The 25334-nt window shown below is 40.5% G+C and overlaps 1 protein-coding gene across 12 annotated transcripts in view; it reads left to right on the top strand.

Moving 5' to 3' along the window:
- CADPS2 (calcium dependent secretion activator 2) overlaps positions 1–25334 on the top strand; it is a 582333-nt gene that overhangs the window by 155786 nt on the left and 401213 nt on the right. For 4 of the 12 annotated variants that reach the window (XM_070787293.1, XM_070787295.1, XM_070787294.1 and 1 more), the window contains exon 3: positions 25129–25281. The exons of the other annotated variants lie outside the window; for them this stretch is intronic. In XM_070787293.1, the coding sequence (XP_070643394.1) occupies positions 25129–25281 (153 nt within the window). The remainder of the gene's footprint in view (positions 1–25128; positions 25282–25334) is intronic. 12 annotated transcript variants of the gene reach the window in all.

Below are 25334 nucleotides of genomic sequence, written 5' to 3'. Positions count from 1 at the left end.
ATTACCAAATTGTTCTCAAAAGTATTAAGTTTTTGCTACCGTAACAGCATATGAGAGTGCTGTTTTTTTTCCTCCTTTCATACCCGGTATTATCATAAAATAAATGCCAACTGATTTTTATTTTACTGTTAGCAAAGTTCAGCATTTCCATACCAGTCATTCGTATTTATATCTTTCTGAATTATCTGTTCAAGTCCTTTTTGTCCATTTGGACGTTCATCTTTTAAATACTGATTTACAAGTGTTCTTCGTACATTAAGATGACTGTTAATCCCTTTTTATACTGCAGTTATTTTCAGAGCCTACCCCCCCCACCCCCCATTTTGCAGTTTCGTTAAGTTACCTTACCTCTGATACGCATTTGTTTCCTGTTCTGGTAGAATGAAAGACATGTTCATATTCCAAGTAGAGGCTGCACCACATTTCCTTTCAATTTTATTTTCTTCATAAATTATTCATGACAGTGGTTTGCATCATGCTTTTCATCCTTTCCTCATTCCATCTACAACCCTTCTTGGATTAGTAACTCTCAGAGTAGAATCAGTCAGTTCACTCACTCAGTCATGTCCGACTCTTTGCGACCCCATGGACTTCACCACACCAGGCTTCCCTGTCCATCACCAACTCCCAGGGCTTGCTCAAACTCATGTCCATCGAGTCTGTGATGCCATCCAACTATCTCATCCTCTGTCATCCCCTTCTCCTTGCCTTCAATCTTTCCCAGCATCAGAATCTTTTCTAATGAGTCAGTTCTTCGCATCAGGTGGCCAGAGTTATTGGAGCTTCATCTTCAGCATCTGCCTTTCCAATGAACACCCAGAACTGATCTCCTTTAGGATGGACTGGTTGGATGACCTTGCAGTCCAAGGGACTCTCAAGAGTCTTCTCCAACACCACAGTTCAAAAGCATCAATTCTTCAGTGCTCAGCTTTCTTTATGGTCCATCTCTTACATCCATACATGACTACTGGAAAAACCATAGCTTTGTCTAGATGGACCTTTTTCAGTAAAGTAATGCCTCTGCTTTTTAGTGTGCTGTCTAGGTTGGTCATAGCTTTTCTTCCAAGGAGCAAGCATCTTTTAATTTCATGGCTGCAGTCACCATCTACAGTGATTTTAGAGCCCAAGAAAATAAAGTCTCTCACTGTTTCCATTGTTTCCCCATCTGTTTTCAGAGTAGAGTATGTTGGTGAAACTAGGTCTTTACTATTGATCTGGTTCCCCACCTTTGTAGAGGGAAGATAATTTCTAAAGCTCCTTTTCTCTCTGCCAGCCTCCAAGCGTTAATTTGTTTCTTTATTTCTTCTGTTTCTTGCCCTGCAAGCTTTCACATCTCCAAAATGTAAAGGACAACAACAACAAAAAAGAGCAGGGCTTGATACTATAGGTCCAGGACTAAGCTCCAGGCCATGGTGTTTGAATTTTTATACACATTTATGTTGGAAAAAATCTGTATATACTACTTCCTAGTCTAGAGCATCAGGGAGCTTGACTCTCACTGTTCAGTTCAGTTCAGTCACTCAGTCGTGTCCGACTCTTTGCGACCCCATGAATCGCAGCACGCCAGGCCTCCCTGTCCATCACCAACTCCTGGAGTTCACTCAGACTCACATCCATCGAGTCAGTGATGCCATCCAGCCATCTCATCCTCTGTCGTCCCCTTCTCCTCCTGCCCCCAATCCCTCCCAGCATCAGAGTCTTTTCCAATGAGTCAACTCTTCACATGAGGTGGCCAAAGTACTGCAGTTTCAGCTTCAGCATCATTCCCTCCAAAGAAATCCCAGGGCTGATCTCCTTCAGAATGGACTGGTTGGATCTCCTTGCAGTCCAAGGGACTCTCAAGAGTCTTCTCCAACACCACAGTTCAAAAGCATCAGTTCTTGCAAAGAAATTGGGAGTGGCTGCCTTAGCTTCGTATTTGCTGCTGCTGCTTCACTTCAGTGGTGACCGACTCTATGTGACCCTATGGACTGCAGCTTGCAGCCCATGAGATTCTGTCCATGAGATTCTCTAGGCAAGAATACTGGAGTGGGTTGCCATGCCCTCCTTGAGGGGATCTTCCCAACCCAGGGACTGAACCCAGTTTCCTGCACTGTAGGCAGATTCTTCACCACTGAGCCACCAGGGAAGCCCTACCAGCTTCATATTACCAGCAGTCAATTTCACATCATTCCTTTTCTTCTACCTACTTTCTTTCCCTGACATTATGCCCTGTCCTTTAATATCTATTTAAAAAATAAATACAGTTAACAGTTGATTTGTGAAAACTGAGTCTTTAAGTCTCTCTTGCTTTGATTTTTGTAACTGCCTTTTTTAAATTAAAAAGTACCACCCAAGGGTCTTAGTTTTTTGTGTATGCCAAGATAGAGGAAGCAGGGCTGGTAAGGTTTGCATTTAAATATTTTGGTGTCAGCTTTTTGTTAGCACTTTACTTTGGGATGGAAAGATTTACTGTTCATATTCCAAGGGCTGTTTGACCTGTCGAAATTTCTTTTGAACTCTGGAAAAAAAATACCATGAAAAAGGCTATTTTTTCAGAGTGAATTAATGATCGCTAAGTAAACCAGGATTGGCATTCTGTATCAGGAGGGTATGAAGAAAGGTCATTGCGTTCACACATGAAATCCAGTAACCAGTAATGAGAAGTGAGGGTTTAAATTTTCGTGCAGCTCTGCAGATCACATTGTGTTTGTTATTTTTGATATTAGCCGTCTTGTTTCACATCACATTTCCTTAAATTCTAAGGATGGCATTTCAAATTAAGTATTTGAAAATGTCTGAGAGTCCTGTTTCTATTTAGGGTAGTTTGCTTTTTTTTGCTGCCTGTCTGTTTTGTAGACTTGCCTGCATTCTTGACGCTGTCCATTTTGTGAAGACCTGATCTATAGATTGTAGAAATTTGTTGTTTGAGATAGCTAATGAAATCCTGTTGGAGCATTTTTTTTTCTTCTTGCTTCACGTATTTTCAGCAGAAATTGAGATTTTTTTCCCCAAGCCCATGGATTGAATTTTTGTGGCTCAGGACATGTTTTAGTCCTTTGTTAACTAAATCTTTTCTTCTGCATCTATGTTTTTATATAAGGGCATTGTATCTTTACAGTGGATCATGGGTTAGTCGACCTAGTACAGATTTCAAGTTTGGCTGACGATATGGAAGTTAAATCCAAGCCAGGTCACCACAAAGGGCAGAAGCACGTCATTGTCTCATTCTGTAATCCTCAATCTTACTTCATTGTCTCATTCTATAATCCTCAAATCCAGTGGGCAGATGCTCAAGTGTGGGTCTCCATATAGCCAAGGTAGGGTTTAGCATATCTGTGGTGCATATTTCAGTGCTGTGCTACAAGCCTTTCTGACACCATGATTCAGGAAGTTTCGACATACCTGGCCCTTCATAGACTCTTGACTCTTTGAATAAATTCAGAGCACAGTGGTATCCTCCTTCAGGGAAAGTGCGAGGTTGGTGATTCCAGGATCTCTTCTGAGCAGTCATGCTTCAGCTTCCTGATGAGTAAGCTTTTTGGTCACAGATTACTTCTTATAAGATTTCTTTAATTAAAAGGGGAAATGCTCTTTAACTTTAAACGTCTTTAAGAAGTTGCTTAGTTTCATTTATTTTAAATTTTCTTGTAACCATATGCTATGCTAAGTCGCTTCAGTTGTGTCCGACTCTGTGCGACCCCATAGACGGCAGCCCACCAGGCTCCCCCGTCCCTGGGATTCTCCAGGCAAAAACACTGGAGTGGGTTGCCATTTCCTTCTCCAGTGCCTGAAAGTGGAAAGTGAAAGTGAAGTCGCTCAGTCGTGTCCGACTCTTAGCGACCCCATGGACTGCAGCCTACCAGGCTCCTCCATCCATGGGATTTTCCAAGCAAGAGTACTGAAGTGGGGTGCCATTGCAAGGTTAAGTAAAATTTCTTTGAAGAACTGTATTTGGCAAATGATATTTTATATAGATTTTTTTTTGGTATCAAACGTTCCTTCTAATTTTAGAATTAAATTTTTCATTTGTTACTTTGAGCATTGTTCAGTTTATAAAAGTTTTTAGGGTAAATATTCTTATTTCCTTAACTTTATGACCCTGAAAGAATTATGAACTTTTTTGCTTATTTAAATGTCACTGTTAAGTATCTGGTGGCTCAGACAGTAAAGAATCTGCCTGCAATGCAGCAGAGATACAGGTTTGATCCCTGGGTCAGGAAGGTCGTCTGTAGAAGGAAATGGCTATCCTCTCCAGTATTCTTGCCTGGAGAACTCCTTGGACAGAAGAGCCTGGTGGGCTGCAGTCCATGGGGTTGCAAAGAGTTGGCACAGCTGAGCAACTAACACTTTACTTAGTCAAAGGTATTTATTCTGCTTTTTTTTTTTTTTTTCTGTTGAACTTCTGTCTTTAAAGATTTTTGTCTTGTCTTTGGTTTCAGTGGCAAAAGCTTGAGAGGAACCGTATGTACCCTTGTTAGTACAGTCCCAGTGGGTGCTGAATTCACCTTTTATATTTAAAGGTGTATATTTAAAGCTTTTCTCTCGCAAAGCCATAAAAATGTTTAGAGTCTTGAAAATAAACAGGTAAAATATGCAAAATTGTGATTATCTCAGATAGTCATTGATCGTCTGTTCCTTAGTACAGTTTTGGTTTAGCTTATGTAACACCTTCAGAATACTTGTTGAAAGATCTGTTTTCATGTGGTACCCCCCATAAAACACACTAAGACATAGTCGTGAATATTTACCATTTTACAGTTGAAACAACTCTTTTTTTTTTTTTTTGGTCACTGGAGGAACTCCTAGAATGGAGAATCTTGTTTTCATAAAGAGGTGCCCCTCTTTTGCACCCAAATCCTGGTTTGAGATGGGACTTTTAATTAAAAGTGATTGAGCTAATGAGGTAAGAATTGGTGTCCTGGAGGAGGACAGCTGTTTCTTAAAAATGTAAGCTGTTCAGTAGGTGCCTAGTATTTTTAGCTGAAAGTATAATGTCATATTTGTATGCATGTGTGCCATAAACTTTCAACCATCCCTTCTGCATGAGGTGCTGGTGGTACCCCCAGGTACGAGGGTTATCCCTTGCTCCTAAGGAAGATGATAGTCCCTTAAGGATTAAGGCACATTTCCAACATTCTAGCCATGGTGAGAGGAGGGACCAAGATGAGCTCTACAAGGGAACAGGGCTGGTTTCAGAGAGAAAGTGATGAGTTGCAGTATGCAGCTGATGTTCTTTACCCGGGTGGAATTCAGAAAATCTGTGAACTCCGATGGGCAAACAGGACAGCTTTAATTTTCACTAGCCTCTGACTGAAATTTAGCATTGTCTTAGAATTAGGAATATAGGCAGTAAACCAGAGTAGTTCTAGCAGTATCTGTTGGTTTTATCACCAATCAAAAGTGGTATATTTTGGTATCATGAATTTTATTGCAGCTGTCTTGAAATACTATTTATGTACATGAACTCCACTGAAACTGGTACTCTTAAATCCCTTATTACATCTCGCTGATGACTTCTGAAAAACGCACATAAATTGCTACAGCACAAATTTGTTTTTAAAAACATTTTTATAACTGTAGTAAAACTGCTTTCCTTCATACTCCTATGAATTACTTTTACGCTGTTAAAAGCGTTATTCTGAGAAGGTAGTCATAGACTTTACCAAAATGCTAAAAATTTCATTCTACAGAAATGGTTAGCTACCTCTGACTTAAAGGACCTGTGAAGGCTTCATCATAGAGGAGATGAGTTTAAACACAAGGGGGAGACAAGCGGAACAAAGTCGTTTCTATCTGTGTTGGAATTCCAACTCTAACACTTTTCATCTGTGAGACTCTGGAGCTGGATCTTGTTGTTGTTAGTCACTAAATTGTGTCCTACTCTGCGACCTCATGGATTGTAGGCTGCTAGGCTCCTCTCTCCATGGGATTCTCCAGGCAAGAATACTGGAGTGGGTTGCCATTTCCTTCTCCAGGGTATCTTCCTGACCCAGGGATTGAACCTGCATCTCCTGCATTGCAGGGAGATTCTTCACCACTGAGTGACCAGGGAACTTGATATTGCTACTCTTCATTTTCTTCATCTTTAGTATAGATGATAATGTACCTACTTCTCAGGATTGTTGATTAAAACAATTAATGAATTTAGGTTGCTAAGCACAATGCTTAATGTGAACTGCTATTATTATTATTATGTGGCTTCTCTAATAGCCTTTAATCTCTACATGTTTTGATGAAGCAGTAAGTAATGATTTTTCTACTTTTGTGATGTATTTGTCACACTGGAATATATTTAATCCTCTATAAATTGCTGAGATTAAGATTTTAGCTTGACAACTTAGTTCTCTGTTCTAAAAGTTTCTGTCATATAGAGGAATTTAATTTCCTTCCTAGCTTACCTTTGTTTCTCATAAAATTACGTGCAGGTCTGATAGTGTAGCATGGACAGAAGGTATTAAGCTAGTGGCAATCACAAATGAATATGTAGGGGCATTCAAAGGGAAAGAGATTAAATATACTTACCTGTGTTCCAGGCGTACTGGGAAGGGAGAAGGGAGACCAGCCTTCCTCTTTCTCCCTGTGCCTGGTAGCCTTTGTTTTTTGAAAACTGGCTCCTTTTCATACTTTGATGCACTCACACGTGATAGGCTAGATGTGAACCTGGCCTTTCTTCTTTGGATAGCCAGAGAAGGATGATGGTTCTAGCAAGTGAGAGAGCAGAGAAGAAGGGCTGTGTTAGGGGGCTTGCAACTTACTCCCCTCCATGCAGAGTTCCACACACCCATCAGGCTGGCGTCTTCTCTCCCCGACTCCCTTGTCCCTTCTGTTCCTTCTGCCTCCCTTTCTTCCTTTCCCTTTCCCTTCCTCCCCTGCTTTGCAGAACTCTCAGCACACAGACTGGCCCCTTGGGGCGCCATGAAGTGGCGGGTTGTGGAGGTTTCTTCTGCACTTGAATCCCAACTTGCTCATGACTAGCAGGAGCACAAAGAGAGCTGAGAGTCTGCATAACATGGAGAGATTGATATTTTGATTTGTCCGTTTCATGGCTCTTCAAATTTGTGTACATTTGTAATGGCATAAAGTAACTGTTCCTGAAAGGTTTATTATTGAAATAATATTGTCAAGTGATCATAACATAAATGTTGCAGGCTTGGAGAAAGCAGAAAGAGAGTCTACCATGACCTTAGGTTGTTTTCCTCTGATTGAGAAACAGGTTCATTTCATTCTCTATTCCCTGTTACACCAGACCAGCTGGCAGAGTTCTTTGTCCTTGCATTGTTTCTGAGAAGTCGTCCATGGTCACTGCATCAGCCTCTCTGCTCTGAAGTGTTTTCTCCATAAATGTTGTGTTGTGATGCTCAGATTATACATGTACGGTAAGTTCCTTGTGAACATTTAGACCTTTGTGTCTTAGTCCATTCAGGCTGCTTTAACAAATCATCAAATTGGGTGACTTATAAAAATCCAGATTTCTCATTTCTGGATTCTGGGAAGTCCAAGATCATGGTTCTAGTGTTTGCAGTGTGCTGTCTGGTGAGGACCTGTTTCCTGGCTCATAGACGGCACCTGCCCTTTGTGTCCTGGCATGGCTGCAGGGCTAGGGAGCTTCATGGAGGCTTTTTGATAAGACCTCTGATACTGTTGGTGAGGGCTCTACTCTCATGACTTAAACACTTCCAAATTCCCTACCTTCTAATACTCTCCCATTGTGGATGTTTGGGATGTCAACCTTTGTATCCTGGAAGTACCCAAATATATTACAGCACCTTGTTTCATTCAGCTTCTTCATATATACTTGACTGGTAAGTGATGGCGGGGGAAATGTGATTACCTGAATATACTATACACATCTTGCTTTTCATTATTCTGTGACTTTTTTTCAAAGGCTCCTGCCTTACTTCACTGTGTGTGACAATTTCTAGGTCCATCCACATCTCTACGAAAGGCACAATTTAGTTCCTTTTTATGGCTGAATAATATTCCATTGTATATACGTGCCCAGAGAAAACTAAATATTGTATATTAATGTGTATATAGAGAGAATCTAAAAAAATTACACAGATGAACCTGTTTGCAAAGTAGAAGTAGAGGCACAGACATAGAGAACAAATGTATGGACACACGGGGGAAGGGGGATGGAATTAATTGGGAGATTAGGATTGACATGTATACACTGCTACTACGTATGAAATAGATAACTAATGAGAACCTACTGTATAACACAGGGAGCTCTACTCACTGCTCTGTGGTGACCTAAATGGGAAGGAAAACAAAAAGAGGGGATACATGTATATGTATGGCTTCCCTGGTGGCTCAGTCGGTAAAGAATCTGCCTGCAGTGCAAGTGACCCAGGTTCTATCCCTGGATTGGGAAGGTCCTCTGGAGAAGGAAATGGCTACCCATGCCAGTATTCTTGCCTGGAGAACTCCACAGACAGGCCCCTGATGGGCTACAGTCCATGGGGTCTCAAAGAGCTGGACACAAGTGAGCAACTAACACTAACTATGTCTATGTATAATTGATTCGCTTTGCTGTGCAACAGAAACTAGCACAACATTTTAAAGAAACTACACTACCACAGAAGTTAAAAGTAAATGTTCCTGCCATCTACTCTATTTATCCTGTAAGACTGAGCCCGCTGGCTACATCCTCCAGGTAACTTGCCTAGTCCCCCTCCCTCCTCTCTCCACCTCTCCCTCATTCTTCTTCCATCTTTCTCTCTCCTTCCACACCCCTTCCTTCCTCCTCCCTTTTCACTTCCTTCTTTTCACCTTCCTCCCCTCTTTTCCTTCTCCCCTTACTCCCCCCTCACCATGATTTTTCCATGTCAAAAAACGTCTGCTGTTGCTGCTGAGTCGCTTCAGTCGTGTCCGACTCTGTGCGACCCCATAGACAGCAGCCCACCAGGCTCCGCCATCCCTGGGATTCTAACTGTGTAGAAATGTAATGGAGGGTGTTGATAGGAAGTGCTTTGAGTAGTCAGATTAAAAGGTAATGGTAGGACTTCTCTACCAATGGTGGTGTAATAGATCAGAGTAATTGCTGAGATTTTTTATTATTATTATTTATTTTTATTGAAGTATAGTTGATATGTAATTGGGATTTGCTTTTAAATCAACATTTAGCCATCTGAATATAATTGTTTTATGTGCAGGAGGGGAGACAAGGAAAAAGCTCTCAAGTTAGTAGTGTCTAAGTACCAATGTATAGCCAGACTTGTTAGGAATGCTATCAGTTAAACATAGCAGAATTAAAATTCTGTTCCATTGAATGCCTACCAAAAAAAAAAAGGGTAATGGTTGAATTGCTTAATGACAGTCATATCAACTGCACATACAAAGTTTCTATTTAGCAGACACTAAATATTGTCTTTTTTTTTAAGTAAAAAATGTGGGGTATACTGCTGTGGTGAGATTATGAAGTAGTATTTTAGTATTTTCTGCCCAGTAATTTTACTTCATGGGGAAAATGATTATGCCTTCTCCAGGGCATTCTTAAATTTAAGACCTCTTCAACTAAGAGATGGAAGGCTTGGAAAGATTGCGGTTTCCAAATGTTGTATAAGATTTTCTATAGTAGACAGTCATTTCCTCCCCCCGATCTTAAACACTTCATTATTACTATTAACTTTTGGGTATGAAAGTTATTACCTTTTCATTGCCAAGATAAATTTCTGGTGGGAAATCTGAGCAGTATTATCTGTAAAGTGTTTGTGTGTGTGTGTGTGTGTTAGTTGCTTAGTCATGTCCAACTGTTTGCAACCCCATAGACTATAGCCTACCAGGCCCCTCCATCCATGGGATTCTCTAGGCAAGAACACTGGAGTGTATTGCCATTTCGTGTTTGTAGCTAATATTTATTGGGAGAAAAAGGTTCTGTTCTTTAAATGTTAATATGACTTATTTTTGTAAAATTTTATGTGGTCTTACCCATTTAATATTTTGTTTACTCAAAATTTAATCTTGTTGTTGAGAACTATTTATGGGCTGTTTTTATGCCTTGGTACCTTCAATTTACACATTTTTGAAGTTGCCAGACTATTCAGGCATTGCTACTAGATATCTGTCATTCTCTCTTGCTTGGAGGGACAAAACTGAGTAAAGGAGAAAAGTGTTTAATTGGGTTCTGACAAGCCTGTTTGGAAAATTGATGCAAAATGGTAAAAAGTGATAGGTTATGCCAAATATGGGCTTCCCAGGTGGCACAGTGGTACAGAACCCGCCTACCAATGCAGAAGATGTGAGTTCAGTTCCTGGGTCAGGAAGATCGCCTGGGATAGGAAATGGCAGTGCACTCCAGTATTCTTGCCTGGAAAATTCCATGGACAGAGGAGCCTGGTGGGCTACAGTCCATGGGGTCACAGAGTTGGACACGACTGAGCACTCATGCACGATGTAATGCCAGATATAAGAATAAGGTTGGGATCAGTCATATTCTGAATTCAAAAGTGTGACTGTATAGAGTAGATAATATTGGGAAAGATAATTTGTACTATGTAATGGGTCTTTGTTTTGCCAGTTAGCTACAAAGTTTCCTTAAGTGGCAAATTTTGTTGATTTTTGAAGGTCAGGTCCAATACATATGTTACAGAGATTGTCAGTATTTGAACCATTATTTTCTGTTGTGGTCTGGTGAAGGCACGGGCAAATTCCAAGTAAAGACTGAACTCCATTTGACTTCCTTTGGGCACTAAATGATTATAAATAGACTCACACTATTACAGGTCAGGTTTTTGACCTCAAATGAGTTTGCTGCAAACTTCTGGGAAAAAAACAATTCTTAGGGTGTCTCATGTTGAATTGTGTGTAAAAGTCTATGGCCCTTTGTAAAATCTAGGGGAGCCCAATCATATGTTTTTGTTGAAGTTTGTATTAGGACCAGGGCAGACTTTAAGCTTCAACAGTAACTTACTAAGAGCAGAACGTGTGGGACTTTTATTTTAGAACTTTGTATTATGGTTGGTTTTTACAGTCATACAGCTTGCTTGCTTTCTGTCACAGATTGTGTTCATTTTTAAGCCTTAGATGCTGGAGAATTTTGACCACAGCAGATGATTATAGCTGGTTTTGTCCTTGGGAAAGCAACTCTTTTTTTAGATGCAGGACCAACACTGGACTCCAGATCTTGAAAGGAGCATGAACTCTTTGAATTGCAGGTGGGCCGTGCAGTTAGCCATGGTGCACAGGCATGGAAGGACACTGGCATTTTTCTTGGAATAGGTGTGTGGAAAAGACCCTGATGCTGGATAAGATTGAGAGCAGGAGGAGAAGGGAATGACAGAGGATGAGGGAGTTAGATGGCATCACCAACTCAAGGTGATGAGTTTGAACAACCAAGGTTTGTTCAAGCATGAGTTTGAACAAACTCCAGGAGATAGTGAAGGGCAGGGAGGCCTGCTGTGCTACAGTCCATGGATTCTCAAAGAGTTGGACACGACTTAGCGACTGAACAACAAGGTGTGTGGAAGAGAAGCCTTTCATATCTTCTAGATGTCAGCAGGACAATATTTGCTGCTTTGAAATTTCAGGGAACAGAAATCTTCTGTGACTTATTGAGGAGCCAAACTTGATCCACGGGGCTTGTCCAGAAGTTCAAATCGCCCCCCACCAGTTTGGCTCAGGAGAGAGAAACCTCCAGCAGGAAGAGTTATGAGGACTGACCAGTCCTAAGTAGCAGTCGGGGGCAGTCCAGTAACATTTCCTCACTTAAGAGTGGTGTCCAGTCACTAGAGAGAACTCCTGGCTATTCAGCACTGGAGAGATGAAAGGTTAAGAGGTTTGGTATGTGATGGAAGAGAACAAGAACCTCAGATAGAACATAGTAACAGGGGCAGTCACCCTTGTGAGGAAGGAGGTGCAGTCTCATGCCATTTCAGAGAGGATGTGTATAGGTCGGTTCGCCCACCACCCGGGCTTGGTAAATTCATAGTGCCAAAATTAGCCTCTGGATGGGGGTGTTTAGGCTCATAGATCGTAAATTCAGAACAGTCCTGTGAACGGACTAGCATCTTGGCGAAGCCAAAAGCAAGGCTGTTGGTTTACCTTTTTAAACTTACACTCTTCAGTCTTTGCTATAGTGTTTGCTGAATAGACCACTGTCTGAGATAACTATTGCTGTCTCAGCCTGAGTGTTCACCAACTTATGAGAAGTGAAAAGACATAAAGATAAAATAGAAATTTTTAGAAAGTAAAGAAACAATTACTTCAAGAATCAGTTATATGAGAAGACTTACTGAGACAAATGCTACCAAGATCAATGGAAAAAAATGTACAAATAAACACAATTAGGAATATAAAATGAAAATTAACTACAGATAGAATAATTTGAAAATTGTAAAATTACTTTCAGTAATGCTATGCTGTAGATTAGGAAACTTAAACAATTGACCCAAGAAGAAATAAGAAACCTGAACTGTTATCCATTAAGATAGTGAAGTGATAATCCAGTCTGTACTACTCAAAGAGACTAAGCTCAAATAGTTTTACCAAACCTTCAAGGAAAGTTAATTTCTAAGAGTTGTCTCAGAAGTTAGGAAGAGAAAGCTTGTTTGAAGCTAGTATATCTTTGCAAATAACCAAATTTGGAAAATGTAATAATAAAAAACTAAAGACCAGTCTCATTTTATGTGGGTACATGTGTGTGTTAGTTGCTTAGTTATGCCTGACTCTTTGCGATCCCAAGGACCGTAGCCTGCCAGGCTTCTCTGTCCATGGAATTCTCCAGGCAAGAATACTGGAGTGGGTTGCCATTCCCTTCTCCAGGGGATCTTCCCAACCCATGGATCAGACCCAAGTTTCCTGCATTGTAGGCAGATACTTTACTGTCTGAGTCACAGAAAAGCCTATGGCTGCATGAATCCTTAATAAAATATTAAATTTTAGTGATATACATCAGGATGAAGTATGTTTTATCCTATGAGTGTGTGAATGATTCAGTATTAGAAAAACTTAAAATCACCAATTAGATTAAGAGGTAAAAGAGAAAAATTATATCATTTTATTAATGTGACAAAAATGGCCTCCCTATTCCTTGGGAAACACCAATGTTGAAATCAGGCCAATTAATAACCCTGCACTTCCCTGATAGCTCAGCTGGTAAAGAATCCTCCTGCAATGTGGGACACCTGGGTTCAATCCCTGGTTTGGGAAGATCCCCTGGAGAAGGGAAAGGCTACTCACTCCAGTATCCTGACCTGGATGATTCCATGGACTGACTGTACACTCCGTGGTGTCACAGAGTCAGGCACGACTGAGTGACTTTCTCTTCACTTCACAGTAGTCTCTGAGTATTTAAGTGAAAGGAAGAGTTACCCATTGCTCACTTTAAATCAAAACAAGGTGTGATTAAGCTTAATGAAGAAGGCATATTGAAAACAAGGATAGGCCAAAAGCTGGACTCTTGAACCAAACAGTTGGCTAAGTTGTGAATTCAAATAAAAAGTTCTTGAAGGATATCAAAAATGCTACTCCATTGTATCACTCATTCTTGTGAAGGATTAGAAAGCAAAACAGCCTTGCTGACAGGAGAAAGTGTAAAGGGTCTGGACAGACGATCAAACTACCCACAACATCCCCTTAAGCCAAAACCTAATCTAGAAATAGGCGCTAACCCTCTCTCTTTAATGCAATGAGGGCTAGGAGAGCCCTTTTGAACTGTGGTGTTGGAGAAGACTCTTGAGAGTCCCTTGGACTGCAAGGAGATCCAACCAGTCCGTTCTGAAGATCAGCCCTGGGATTTATTTGGAGGGAATGATACTGAAGCTGAAAGTCCAGTACTTTGGCCACCTCATGCGAAGAGTTGACTCATTGGAAAAGGCTCTGATGCTGGGAGGGATTGGGGGCAGGAGGAGAAGGGGATGACAGAGGATGAGATGGCTGGATGGCATCACTGACTCGATGGACGTGAGTCTGAGTGAACTCTGGGAGTTGGTGATGGACAGGGAGGCCTGGCGTGCTGTGATTCATGGGGTCGCAAAGAGTCGGACATGACTGAGCGACTGAACTGAACTGAGGAGAGGTAAGGAAGTTACAGAAGAAAAGGTTGAAGCTAGCAGAGATTGGTTCATGAGCATAAAGGAAAGAAGCCATCTCCCCAACACTGCCCGGTGAAAGCAGCAAGTGCTGATGTAGAAGCTACGGCAGATCCATTCATTATCCTAGTTAGAGACCAAAAGTCTCTCTGAGACAATGTGGCTGCACTAAACAACAAATTTTCAACCTAGTACAACAGCCTTATATCAGATAGGACTTTCATAGCTAGAGAGGAGAAGTCAATGCCTGGATTCAGAGAACTGGCTGGATCTCTTGTTAGGACTAATGCAGCTGGTGACTTTCAGTTGAAGCTCATGTTCATTTACCATTCTGAAATCCCTGGTCCTTAAGAATTATGCTAAATCTACTTTACTTGTGCTCCATAAATGGAGTGACAAAGCCTCAATGACAGCACATGTGTTTACAACATGGTTTACTGAATATTTTAAGCCTAATGTTGAGACCTACTGCTCAGAAAATTCCTTCCAAGATGCTAACTGCTCACTGATAGTGCACCTGATCACCCAGGAGCTTTAAGGATATACTACCAAATATTTTCACGCTTGCTAACACAACATCCATTCTTCAGTCCATGGATAAGAGAGATGGAGAAAAATCAAGTTAAAAACTTAACGTCATCTAGCAACAACTCAAAAGTTGTAGAGAAGAAAGGAATGGTGAATTCCATCTCCTCTTTATATACTTACAGGTTAAGAGGTTGTCACATGCATTTTTTGATAGACTGTATGACTTTTCCTCTTGAGTTATATGAAATCAGTCATATAGTTTTCCTGCCTGTATAACCTGTTAGTATAATCTGTATCAAATGGAAAAAATCATGCCAGGAGAGCTAATCAAATTCTTGTTTTGATCTTGTTTTTATGGGAGGTTTGTGGGTGTGAAGGAACAAAAGCTATTTTTCTGAAGTTGGCATATACATTAAGATGATGATAATCACAATCCAGCTATATTTGCATGTATCCTTTATGAGTCATGAAATACTTTCCATAATGGGCAATCACTTATTAGTTGTTTAGCTGGAGATATTAACAGGCACAAAAATAGATCAGTAGTTATATATGTTATATATGGAAAAAATGATACTGAATGTTTTACGTCAATAGAGACTTCATTAGAATTAAAGGATTGTGAAAATCCCTTAAAGACCCTATCATCATTCTTATCTCATAAAATAAGTGAATTAAGACTATAATGTAAAGATGGTGATAGTGGTGGTAACACATATCGGACTATATATTGAACTGAGCAGTGTTTTAAATGCTTTAGATACTGTACATTTTTTTCATTTAATCCTCATAAGAGTTCTAAAGGGTGGGTTCTGCTTCTTTCCCTATTTGACAAGTAAAAAAGTCAGGGCATATAATTTCAAGTAATCTGTTCAAGGCTGCAGAACTAGTATAAGCACAGGATTCAAACCCGGGAAGCTTGGCTTCAGAATTAACTAAACCTGTGTAATTAACTAAACCTGAAGCTTCCCGCATAGCTCAGTCAGTAAAGAATCTGCCTGCAATGCAGGAGACCTGGGTTTGATTCCTGGGTCGGGAAGATCCCCTAGAGAAGGAAATGGCAAACCCACTCCAGTTTTCTTGCCTGGAGAATCCCATGGACTGAGGAGCCTGGCAGGCTACAGTCCATGGGGTCACAAGAGTCAGATACAACTTAGTAACTAAACCACCACATGTGAAATGTAACAATTCCTATTCGTGTTAAAACTAATGAGAACTATCTAATACTATGAAATGTGATATGAACCAAAGACTTGTTTTTAAATATAAAAATGTCACAGCTCCATGAGCTTCATGAACCCGAGTCAAAGAAGCTTTGTGATCAGATGTGCCATTTGGGCTGCTTTATCATCAACTGCATGAAACACGCTAGGGAATGTGGTACCTTATCGTAGGGTATCTGGGCTGTGTGTGAATACACTGCTCCATCTGTGGGCAGGATTTTCCTATCATACCTCTCTGCCACTTAGTTTACATTACTTATTTGTCACATCAGAGTTCTTGAGTGAGGTTCAACCTTGACTTCATCTTTGAATTCCTGGATACACAGAAACAATTGATTCATGAATATATTAAAAAAAAAAAAAGTTGTTTTTTTCCCTCCATGCAGTGCAGCATGTGGGATCTGGGTACCCTAACATCCTCCAGTGGAAGTGCTGAGTCCTAACCACTGGACCACCAGGAAATTCCCCAAAATTGGTTTTTTTTGATCACTGCTCTAGTACCCAGAACTGTGCACATAAGTCAGTTCTTGATAAATATTTGCATGAATGAATGAAAGAATAATGTAGATATTGAGTAGATGGTTCTTGGATTGTCCTCCTGGAGCATATGTGAAGAACAGACAGTGCCAAGCTCTTATGCCAGAGAATCACTTTTACTATGAAAAATCAGATCAGTAATTGATTTTATACAAATCAGTGTGCTAGGCTCTGAAGGAAGACAAACAAATATTATAAAATCCTACCCTCAAAGAACTTAGAATTGAGAATCAAAAAGCCTCTATTAGAGGTAAGAGTTAATTAATGTTTTCAACACCTGCATAAAAATATACCCATGCAGTATATAATTTCCTAAGAAAGGATGTAGAAAATGAAGAAAATACTATTTATTTCTTTAAAATGTAGCTAGCACTTATTTTTACTTTAAAAGGTACATATATTGTATATCCTGGTAACCATAAACGCAAAACTTTTTAATGATAAAAAGCCAGAGACAGTTCAGAGTAGAAAGAATATAATTTGTATTGGGTTAGGTGGTTTCTCAGAGAAGGCAATGGCACCCCACTCCAGTACTTTGCCTGGAAAATCCCATGGATGGAGGAGCCTGGTAGGCTGCTAAGAGTCGGACACGACTGAGCGACTTCACTTTGACTTTTCACTTTCATGCATTGGAGAAGGAAATGGCAACCCACTCCAATGTTCTTGCCTGGAGAATCCCAGGGACGGGGGAGCCCGGTGGCTGCCGTCTGTGGGGTCACACAGAGTCGGACACGACTGAAGTGACTTAGCAGCAGTAGCAGGTGGTTTCTGGTTGCAGGATCTGAGTGTGTCTTGAGCTGGGAAGAGAATGTCTATGGGTTGTTGAGATAGATAGTTGCACTTATAAACTTTTTGCTTTAACTGTTACTGCTGATATGATAATAGGGCCTTCTTTGAAGTACCAAAATGAACAAAATCTGGTACTTTTCTTTGGATAATATCTATTTAGCTTACGACCTGATGAATATTTATATAAGTATATATGTGTGTGTGTGTATATATCTTGATATACAAAAGATAATTAAAGGAGCATTTAAAAATTTGTAGGGTCAAGTTGGTTATATATTAGAAATAGTTGTTACTTTATGGCTGTATATTACTCCCTTTTTGTATCATTTTTTCAGATTCAGAGATGTGGATGGAATTTATTCTTGACTTTTGGAGAGAAAATGTGAGACAGATGGCCTCTGATCCTGTGATATTAAATAAGCCTTTTTCTGGACAACTGTTGTCAAAGTAATTCCTAGTGGAGGGAAGACATGTCAAATCATTGCCTGTTCTATTTTTTTTTTTAATGGATGACTGTATAATACAGAGGTTGCCAAAAGCTGCTGATAAGTCTTAATATTTTGAAGAATAAGTGCTTGAAAAATCAAACATTTGTTGGGTACCTTGAGCAAATTGCACTGTGTTGGTGTTGGGACAAGGTGGGGAAACAGAGTTTAGAGAAATAAGAGGACACTGCCCCTCTCGAGACATTCTACATCGAAAGTATAGCCAACATAAAGCATCCAACTACACTATGTAACATATAGCAAAATTAAATGAATGTCAAGTAGGTGCGGAAAGAATATGCTTAGTCTCTCAGTCATGTCCGACTCTTTGTGACCCCACAGACTGTAGCCCACCAGGTTCCTCTGTCCATGGGGACTCTCCAGGCAAGAATACTGGAGTGGGTCGCCATGCCCTCCTACAGGAGATTTTCCTAGCCCAGGCATCGAACCCAGGTCTCCTACATTGCAGGTGGATGCTTTACTGTCTGAGCCACCAGGGAAGCCCAAGAATAGTGGAGTGGGTAGCTTATCCCTTCTCTAGGGGAACTTCCAGACCCAGGAATTGAACCGGGGTCTCCTGCATTGCAGGAGGATTCTTTACCAGCTGAGCTACCTGGGAAACCCACAGAAAGAATAGGAGCAGGATATTTCAACTGGAGTGACTGCAAAAAAGATAGGGATCATTGGTTTTGTTTTAACATTGATTCATTCATTCATTTTGGCTGTGTTGGGTCTTAGTTGCAGCATGTGGGTTCTTCATTGTGGCATGTGGGATCTTTCATTACAGTGCAAGGACACCCTAGTTCTGACATGCAGACTTTAGAGCGCTGGCTTAGTAGTTGAAGCTCATGGGCTTAGTTGCTCCGAAGCTCATGGGATCTTAGTTCCCTGACCAGGGATCGAACCTATGTTCCCTGCATTTCAAGGAGGATTCTTAACCTCTGGACCACCAGAGAAGTCCCTGGGGTCAGTCTTGAAGGATGACAAAATGTTCCTAGGTGGAAAACAGGAAAGAGCCTTCATCAAATGCGGAATGGGGAGAGGACCCTTTTATTGAACTCCCACCATGCTAGCAGTGTGCTTGGTGAATTACAAAGAGATGTGAAATGGATCGTCTGATATTCAGCATGGCCAGGAAGGCAGGTATTACTCCCCTGTCTTACACATGAGACAGCCAAGTCTCAGGGTGACTTAGCTTACACAGCTAGCACATGGCAAAGACAGGGTTTCATGGAGGATCTGTTTCACGTAGCCTTGCGCTTTAGTACCATTTCTGCTAGTGTGATGACTCTATTGCTGTTTTTATCCTTCTCTGCTGCCTCCCAGGAGGGATTAAATTCCCTAATAAATAAGTAAGGGTTTGTGACCTGTGAATTGGAAAAACTTAAGGGATCTAAGGGGGAAAATCCTCTTAAACACCACTGCCTTGCTATTTCTTACTGCTGAAAGCTCACTCTGAGTTAACCGAACTCCGGGGAACTGGTCTTAGAAAGACAAAGCTTATACAGGCCTTTGATGACCGATAGCGGCCTAAGAAGGTCTCCAGTCTTTTTCATGGTTTTAGGGCAACTTTGAAACAACAGAGCTCCAAAAGCAGGCTCCTCATCCTCAGCGATTCTTAACTATAGGAGCAAAATCGTCCGTTAATAGAACAGGGAAAGTTCTTGTGGTTATTCTAAAGATTCTGTACCCGCCCCCTACCCTGCTTTGAGTATATTGCCTCTTCTCCACCCCTTTGAACAAAAATTGAATCTAAATGATTGAGTTAATATTAAAATGTATTTTTTCCCCTAGACTCAGAGAAAGATAACAATACCACCAATTACTGTCCTTAATCTTGTTTTTAAGGATGTTCAGCTCCTTTTTCTGCTCTCTTAATGAACAGGCTGTGGTGTGAGGCTTTTCCCCCAATTACTTTCCAAACTACTAGTAATGTGTTTCTCTTTGTTGATGGTCATTCTGTCCTCTAACTTAGTAGATTGACTGAGAAAGAAAAGTTGTTCTCAATTTGGTGTTCAACTGTTTTAATTCAGAATGTGGAAGAAAGTATAATTTATGTAGGTTGATTTCTGCCTGTTAAAGTATAAATGAATTTAGTTATATTCCAAATGCTCATTTATCTTAGCATTCAGATATGGCTATAAGAAATTCTGTTTTATGAGTGTTCAATCTGTAGAAGAATTAAAGATTAACCACATTATGCATATTTAACTATTCTGTTGCTTGAACTAAATGATCACCCTTATGAAGATAAAATTAACTAGATCAGCCTTATTGTGTGAGTAATATTACAGGTTAGAATCTAGAGGATAAGACATTGCAATTTAATTAACCTTCATTGAGAACCTATGATGTGCCAGAAGCTGAGTATTAAAAAAAATGAGAGTAAGATTTAGTCCCATACCATGAGATTAATAGAGAAGAGCATTTTGTAGAGGGAACTATATCAGTTGCTATCTAAAAGCTCAATGTAAGGGTAGTGATTTTTTTCATTTTTAATTGGAGAATTACTGCTTTACAATTTTGGTTTCTGCCATACAACAGTGTGAATCAGTATACATGTGTCCCCTCCTTGAACCTCCCTCCCCTCCCCACCGTCTCCTCATCACAGAGCACCAGGTGGAGCTCTCTGTGTTATACGGCAGCTTCCCACTAGCTGTCTGTTTCACACATGGTCGTTTTTCCGTCAGTGCTGCGCTCTGAATTCATCCCACCCTCTCCTTCTCCTGGTGTGTCCACAACTCTGTTCTCTATGTCTGCATCTCTGTTCAAGGGCAGTGTTTTTTTATAAACTACTTTTTAAAAGGTCAGTATCTGTCACTACTCAGGAGTCTAGATGGGCTCAGCAATTGGTCTCAGCTGGATTCAGTCGCATTTGTGCCATCACCTCAGCATTAGGAAGACATCTCTGCTCATCATGGGTGTTCGCACATATTTGTCCATCTATGGGTTGACCTAGGTCGCCTCAGCTGGTACACTTGTGCCCTTCTCTATCAGGCTAGCCTTCTGTGCTATAGGATAGCAGGATTTCAAGAGTGAAGGGAGGGAGAGCAAAGCCTTTGAGGCTTAGACTTGGAACTGGCGCATCATCACATCCGTGCCAGTCTTTTCACCAATTTAAGTCACCAATCTATCCAGCTTCAAGAGGTGTAGAAATAAATTCCACCTCCTGATGAAGGACCTGGCAAGTCACATTGCAAAGATCATTAGGAGGGAAGTACTTAGGCCCATTTTGTAATTAGTGTTCCTACTGTAGGTACAGTTTCATAAAAGGAACAAAAAGTCTGTCTAAGGTCTCCATAAAATGAGTGCTGCAGTAGGAGCCCAGGAAGCTGTAAGCCCTGTGAGTTGAAGAAGCATACATTTCAGGCTGATAATAGTGGAAAATGAGGTTGAATTGAAGGAGAGAGGACCAGGCTGGAGAAGTGTCTGTTGAAGTTTCTAGAAGCTTGGATGTTATCCTTTGGATAGACGGAACCATCTAAGGTTTTAGACAAATAGGAATGCCATCGTGAACTTCATTACTTTTTTTGATAGGTTTCTCTGGCAACAGAATGATTTCAAGGTGAGCAAAATATTGCTGGAGATTAGATGCTGTTGCCAAATTCTAGACTGTGGAATGACGACGATGAAGCCAGTGAAAAGTACTCACTCACATGTGGTAAAGCTGACCATGTTGCTCATTCTTTCAAACAAACTCCTTTGATGCAGGTGCTGTGTTAGGTGTTTGAGAAACGCTAGTGAGAATCCCCTTTAATGTTATAAAGGCTTCTTGGAGCTATGGGCTCCTGGAAGCTCTTAGACAAGTTATACCTTTCTCATGCATCTCACTGTTAGGAGTGCAGATAATTGAGAAGAACAGTGATCCCGGCTTACATAGTGAAGAAGTGATGGCTAGTGAGATGGTAATTTAAAATGTCTGTTTTGGCTGTTCTTTCTTATATATTTAGTTAACAGAGCTTTTAGTGATATTGAAAATTATTATATTGTTTAATATAAAGAATACTGAATGAGGCGTTTCTGTTGTTCAGTCACCAAGTTGTGTTTGATTTTTGTGATTCCATGGACTGCAGCACGCCAGGCTTCTCTGTCCCTCACCGTCTCCTGGAGTTTGCCCAAATTTCCAGTGAATGAGGAGTAGGAGTAAATTTTGTAACTTTCACGCATCTGTATCTGCCCCCTAGTATAGTGTGTGACTGTCAATGTAATTCAAAAGCTCATATATTAGTTTTTAAATTTACCGTATTCCATTTTAGCATATTCAGAGCTCTTTCCTGGGTTCAGAAATAAGTGGAAAATGTATTTGTATGTGAAAAAAATTTTGTTGCATGTGTCTGAGAGAATATGTGGCAGTAGTGATTAATTTATGGGAGAAATTTTGAAAAAATGTAAGGATTTACCAATTTGCAATCAAATGTAATAACATCTTAAAATAATTTACTGTTAGAATTCTTTAGAAATAAAGATACCTCTTTCAGAAAGTATTTATCATTAGCCTTACTCACTTTTTCTTGTTCTTAGTCTACTTAGAATCAGTATTCTGTTCCTGCTAAATCCCATTATGATGCATTTAATTACTCACAGAAACCCTGCTGCTGCTGCTGCTGCTGCTAAGTCGCTTCATTCGTGTCCGACTCGGTGCGACCCCATAGACGGCAGCCCACCAGGCTCTCCCATCCCTGGGATTCTCCAGGCAAGAACCCTGGAGTGGGTTGCCATTTCCTTCTCCAATGCATGAAAGTGAAAAGTAAAAGTGAAGTTGCTCAGTCGTGTCCGACTCTTAGCGACCCCATGGACTGCAGCCCACCAGGCTCCTCAGTCCCTGGGATTCTCCAGGCAAGAGTACTGGAGTGGGGTGCCATTGCCTTCTTCGACAGAAACCCTATCCAGTTGTTATTCTTAAGATTAAAATCAAATCCAGTGTGTTTTGTGGATTCCTAGAGATCTCTGATAATACTTGGATAAAGCAACTTGTGAGGTAGTTTATTGAAGCTTTTTCAGTATCCTCTGCATTTAGAGATACATCCACACAGTATTGTCCAGATAGTATTTAGCTATTTTTCTTATCAAAGTCGAGATTTCTGGATGTTTGAGCATTCTTGACAGGTTGATGAATAGTGGAGGGATAGAGATCAAGTGATTTCTCTCCATCAGGTTAATGAAAATTATAGCCTTCTTGAACTTATTTGGAACCTAGAAATTAGGACATGTACATGCATGTACCTAATTGGTGTATAACTCTCTTCTTCCACCTAGATGATGACCCTCTGAGAACAATGGTGCTGTGTCCCTGGTGACATAGGCTCTGGCTCACATCAGTACCTTGCGTATAGTGAATAATACATTTATCATGGTTAGTGGTTATATAGGTATAATTCCGCTGGGTAAATCTTGGGAACTTTGTTTAGGTACTCACCTTCCAGTTGGTACCCGTTCCCTTTGGTGGCAGGACACTGACTGACTTTATGTTCCTTCCTGCCATGTGCTCAATCAGGGAAGGGATTTTCCATAGCAGGATAAATCATGGTTAACCTGAGCCAAACATGATAATTCTACCCTGGTTACCAGTGGGTCCATTCATTGTGGGTTTGCTAAAGCACTGCTACCGAAGGAGACGTTGAAGGAAGTTTAGTTAGGTTTCTGGAAAATAAAATTGCCTTGCTCTTCTATGGAGAGATGTGAGAACAGTCTCTTTGTGCCTCTGAATGTGATCTGTCATTCTTCCCATTGAAACCTGGAACAACAGTAGCTAGCCTGGGGGATAATGAAATGAGCCTGTAGATGAGAAAAATCAACTTACTATACTTAGACGTAGGGTGGCAACATGGAAGGGCAGCCAAGGATATTTGGAGCATGGAATGAGCCAACCTTTGTATATTTCAGCCTCCTTTGGTTGAACTTTGCAGGCAGGCTAATGAAAGCCTCTTTAATTCTTGGATGTTAAAAAGATAGAAAGGTTAGATATTGAATAAATGGTCTAATAGTCAGAAATTAACATTAGTCATCTGTTTTCCTCTCCTCCCCCCAGCCCCACTGCCCAACTTCCCTTCTGTCGTGTTCAGACATCCTGGCCCCAGGATAGAAGACCCCTGGACCTGGTCCTGATAAAATGGATGCAGTTTTGTATCAGGCTTCATAGGATTATAGGCATTTGTGCAAGTGTCTGCTGTTTTAATCTCAAAGATCAGGAAACGGAGACAGGTTGGGGACTCCTCCTTATTGGATGTATTGCCAATTATAAACTTCATGATAAGAGCTCGGACCTAATTTCTCAGGGACAGGTGAATCTGGGGATGAGTCCTCCCTCCCAAGGCTGTTATTGACATTTTGGGTCAGGTAATTACTTCCTGCTCAGGGCTGTTTTGTGGATTGTAGAATATCCAGCAGTATCCCCGTCCTCTACGCACTGGATGCAGTAGTACTCTCACACTGTGACAATCGAGAGTGTCTTCAGAAACAGCCAACTATTTCTTGGGAGACAAAATTATCCCCCACTTGAGAACTGCTATGTTGGGGGTAAAAAATTGTTTCTTACCAGTGCGTTTGTCCTAAGAGAGGGGGGACGTTCTGGCTGCCATTGCCTAAGCAGTTCATCGTACAATGAGAAAGAGACAATGAATTATTAATACTAAGTTTTTCAAATTGGTCTTTTCAACCATATGATGAGCCTTTAGATTTGAGATGTCTTGAGCTAAAATATAGCTACCGCTTAAATTCCTTCAGCTTTCAAGATCAGCAACTGATCTTTAGCAAGCTAAATTGTATTGTTTTTAAAATCCTGTCTTCAGTTGTTAAATAATTGCATGTCTAACAAACAGCCTCTGATATGATGATAACTGTCTTCTTGATAAGGTTTTATTTTGTCAGTGTTAATAAACGTCAGTTTACATTCCCCAGAAGCAGCAGCATGTTGAATCTTTAGGCCTGGGATAGCATTTAATGTTACAAGACAGAGGGAATGATTTGTTTCTGCTTCCCACGGACTGACTGGCATATTGGGTAGCATAAAACCATACCTGAGAACTGATGACTGGCCAGAAACATGCAGTCATATATGAATGATTTCTATTTTGCCTCTCAGATGGGAAAACAATGAGCAAAAAGTGTTTAGGCAGCTTTCAGTCTCTCTAGAACTAGGAAAGAAACTCAGGTATTTAAAAAGTTATCTGTTTTTTGCTTTAGAGTTTATTCATATTAGCATATGTCATGAGTCATGGCTGCCTAGCTTTTTGGCCAATAGGATTTCAGTATGCAGTGCATTCATATAAACTCTCGGATTGGCTTAACTGGTTCTGATGTCACAATTTCCCCCATTAGGAAGTCACAGTTTTCTTGAAATCACATTGTGCTAATAACAAATCCTGTTATTCTGTTTCATTATGAGAAAGATAATCTACCAAAAATAAAAATGCTGGAAGGAGCAAGATATCTTTGATCCATGCAGACCTTTTCCATTCCTATGCTTTAATTATCTCCTGCCAACCCTTGAAGCTAACTTCCTAACTTTCTTCCACAACGAATGCTGTTGTATTTTTCACATTTGTCTGTTAATAGGCAAATGAAGGAATGAGCCTACTTAGAATTACTTCTTCAGCTCACAGTTCTGCTTCATCTCGACTGTGGAGGCTCGGCATCTTTCTACTACTAAGCCTTCCTGACTCAAAAGGAAAAGCCATTTGGACAGCCCACCTGAATATAACATTTCAGGTAGGAAGTCGCCTCATATCAGAATTGGGGGAGAGTGGAGTGTTCGGGAATCA

Source organism: Bos indicus, chromosome 4 (assembly GCF_029378745.1).
Source record: "Bos indicus isolate NIAB-ARS_2022 breed Sahiwal x Tharparkar chromosome 4, NIAB-ARS_B.indTharparkar_mat_pri_1.0, whole genome shotgun sequence".
NCBI classification, from domain to species: domain Eukaryota; kingdom Metazoa; phylum Chordata; class Mammalia; order Artiodactyla; family Bovidae; genus Bos; species Bos indicus.
Note: the sequence above shows the minus strand (reverse complement) of the source record. Positions and strands in the feature narration are given on the sequence as shown.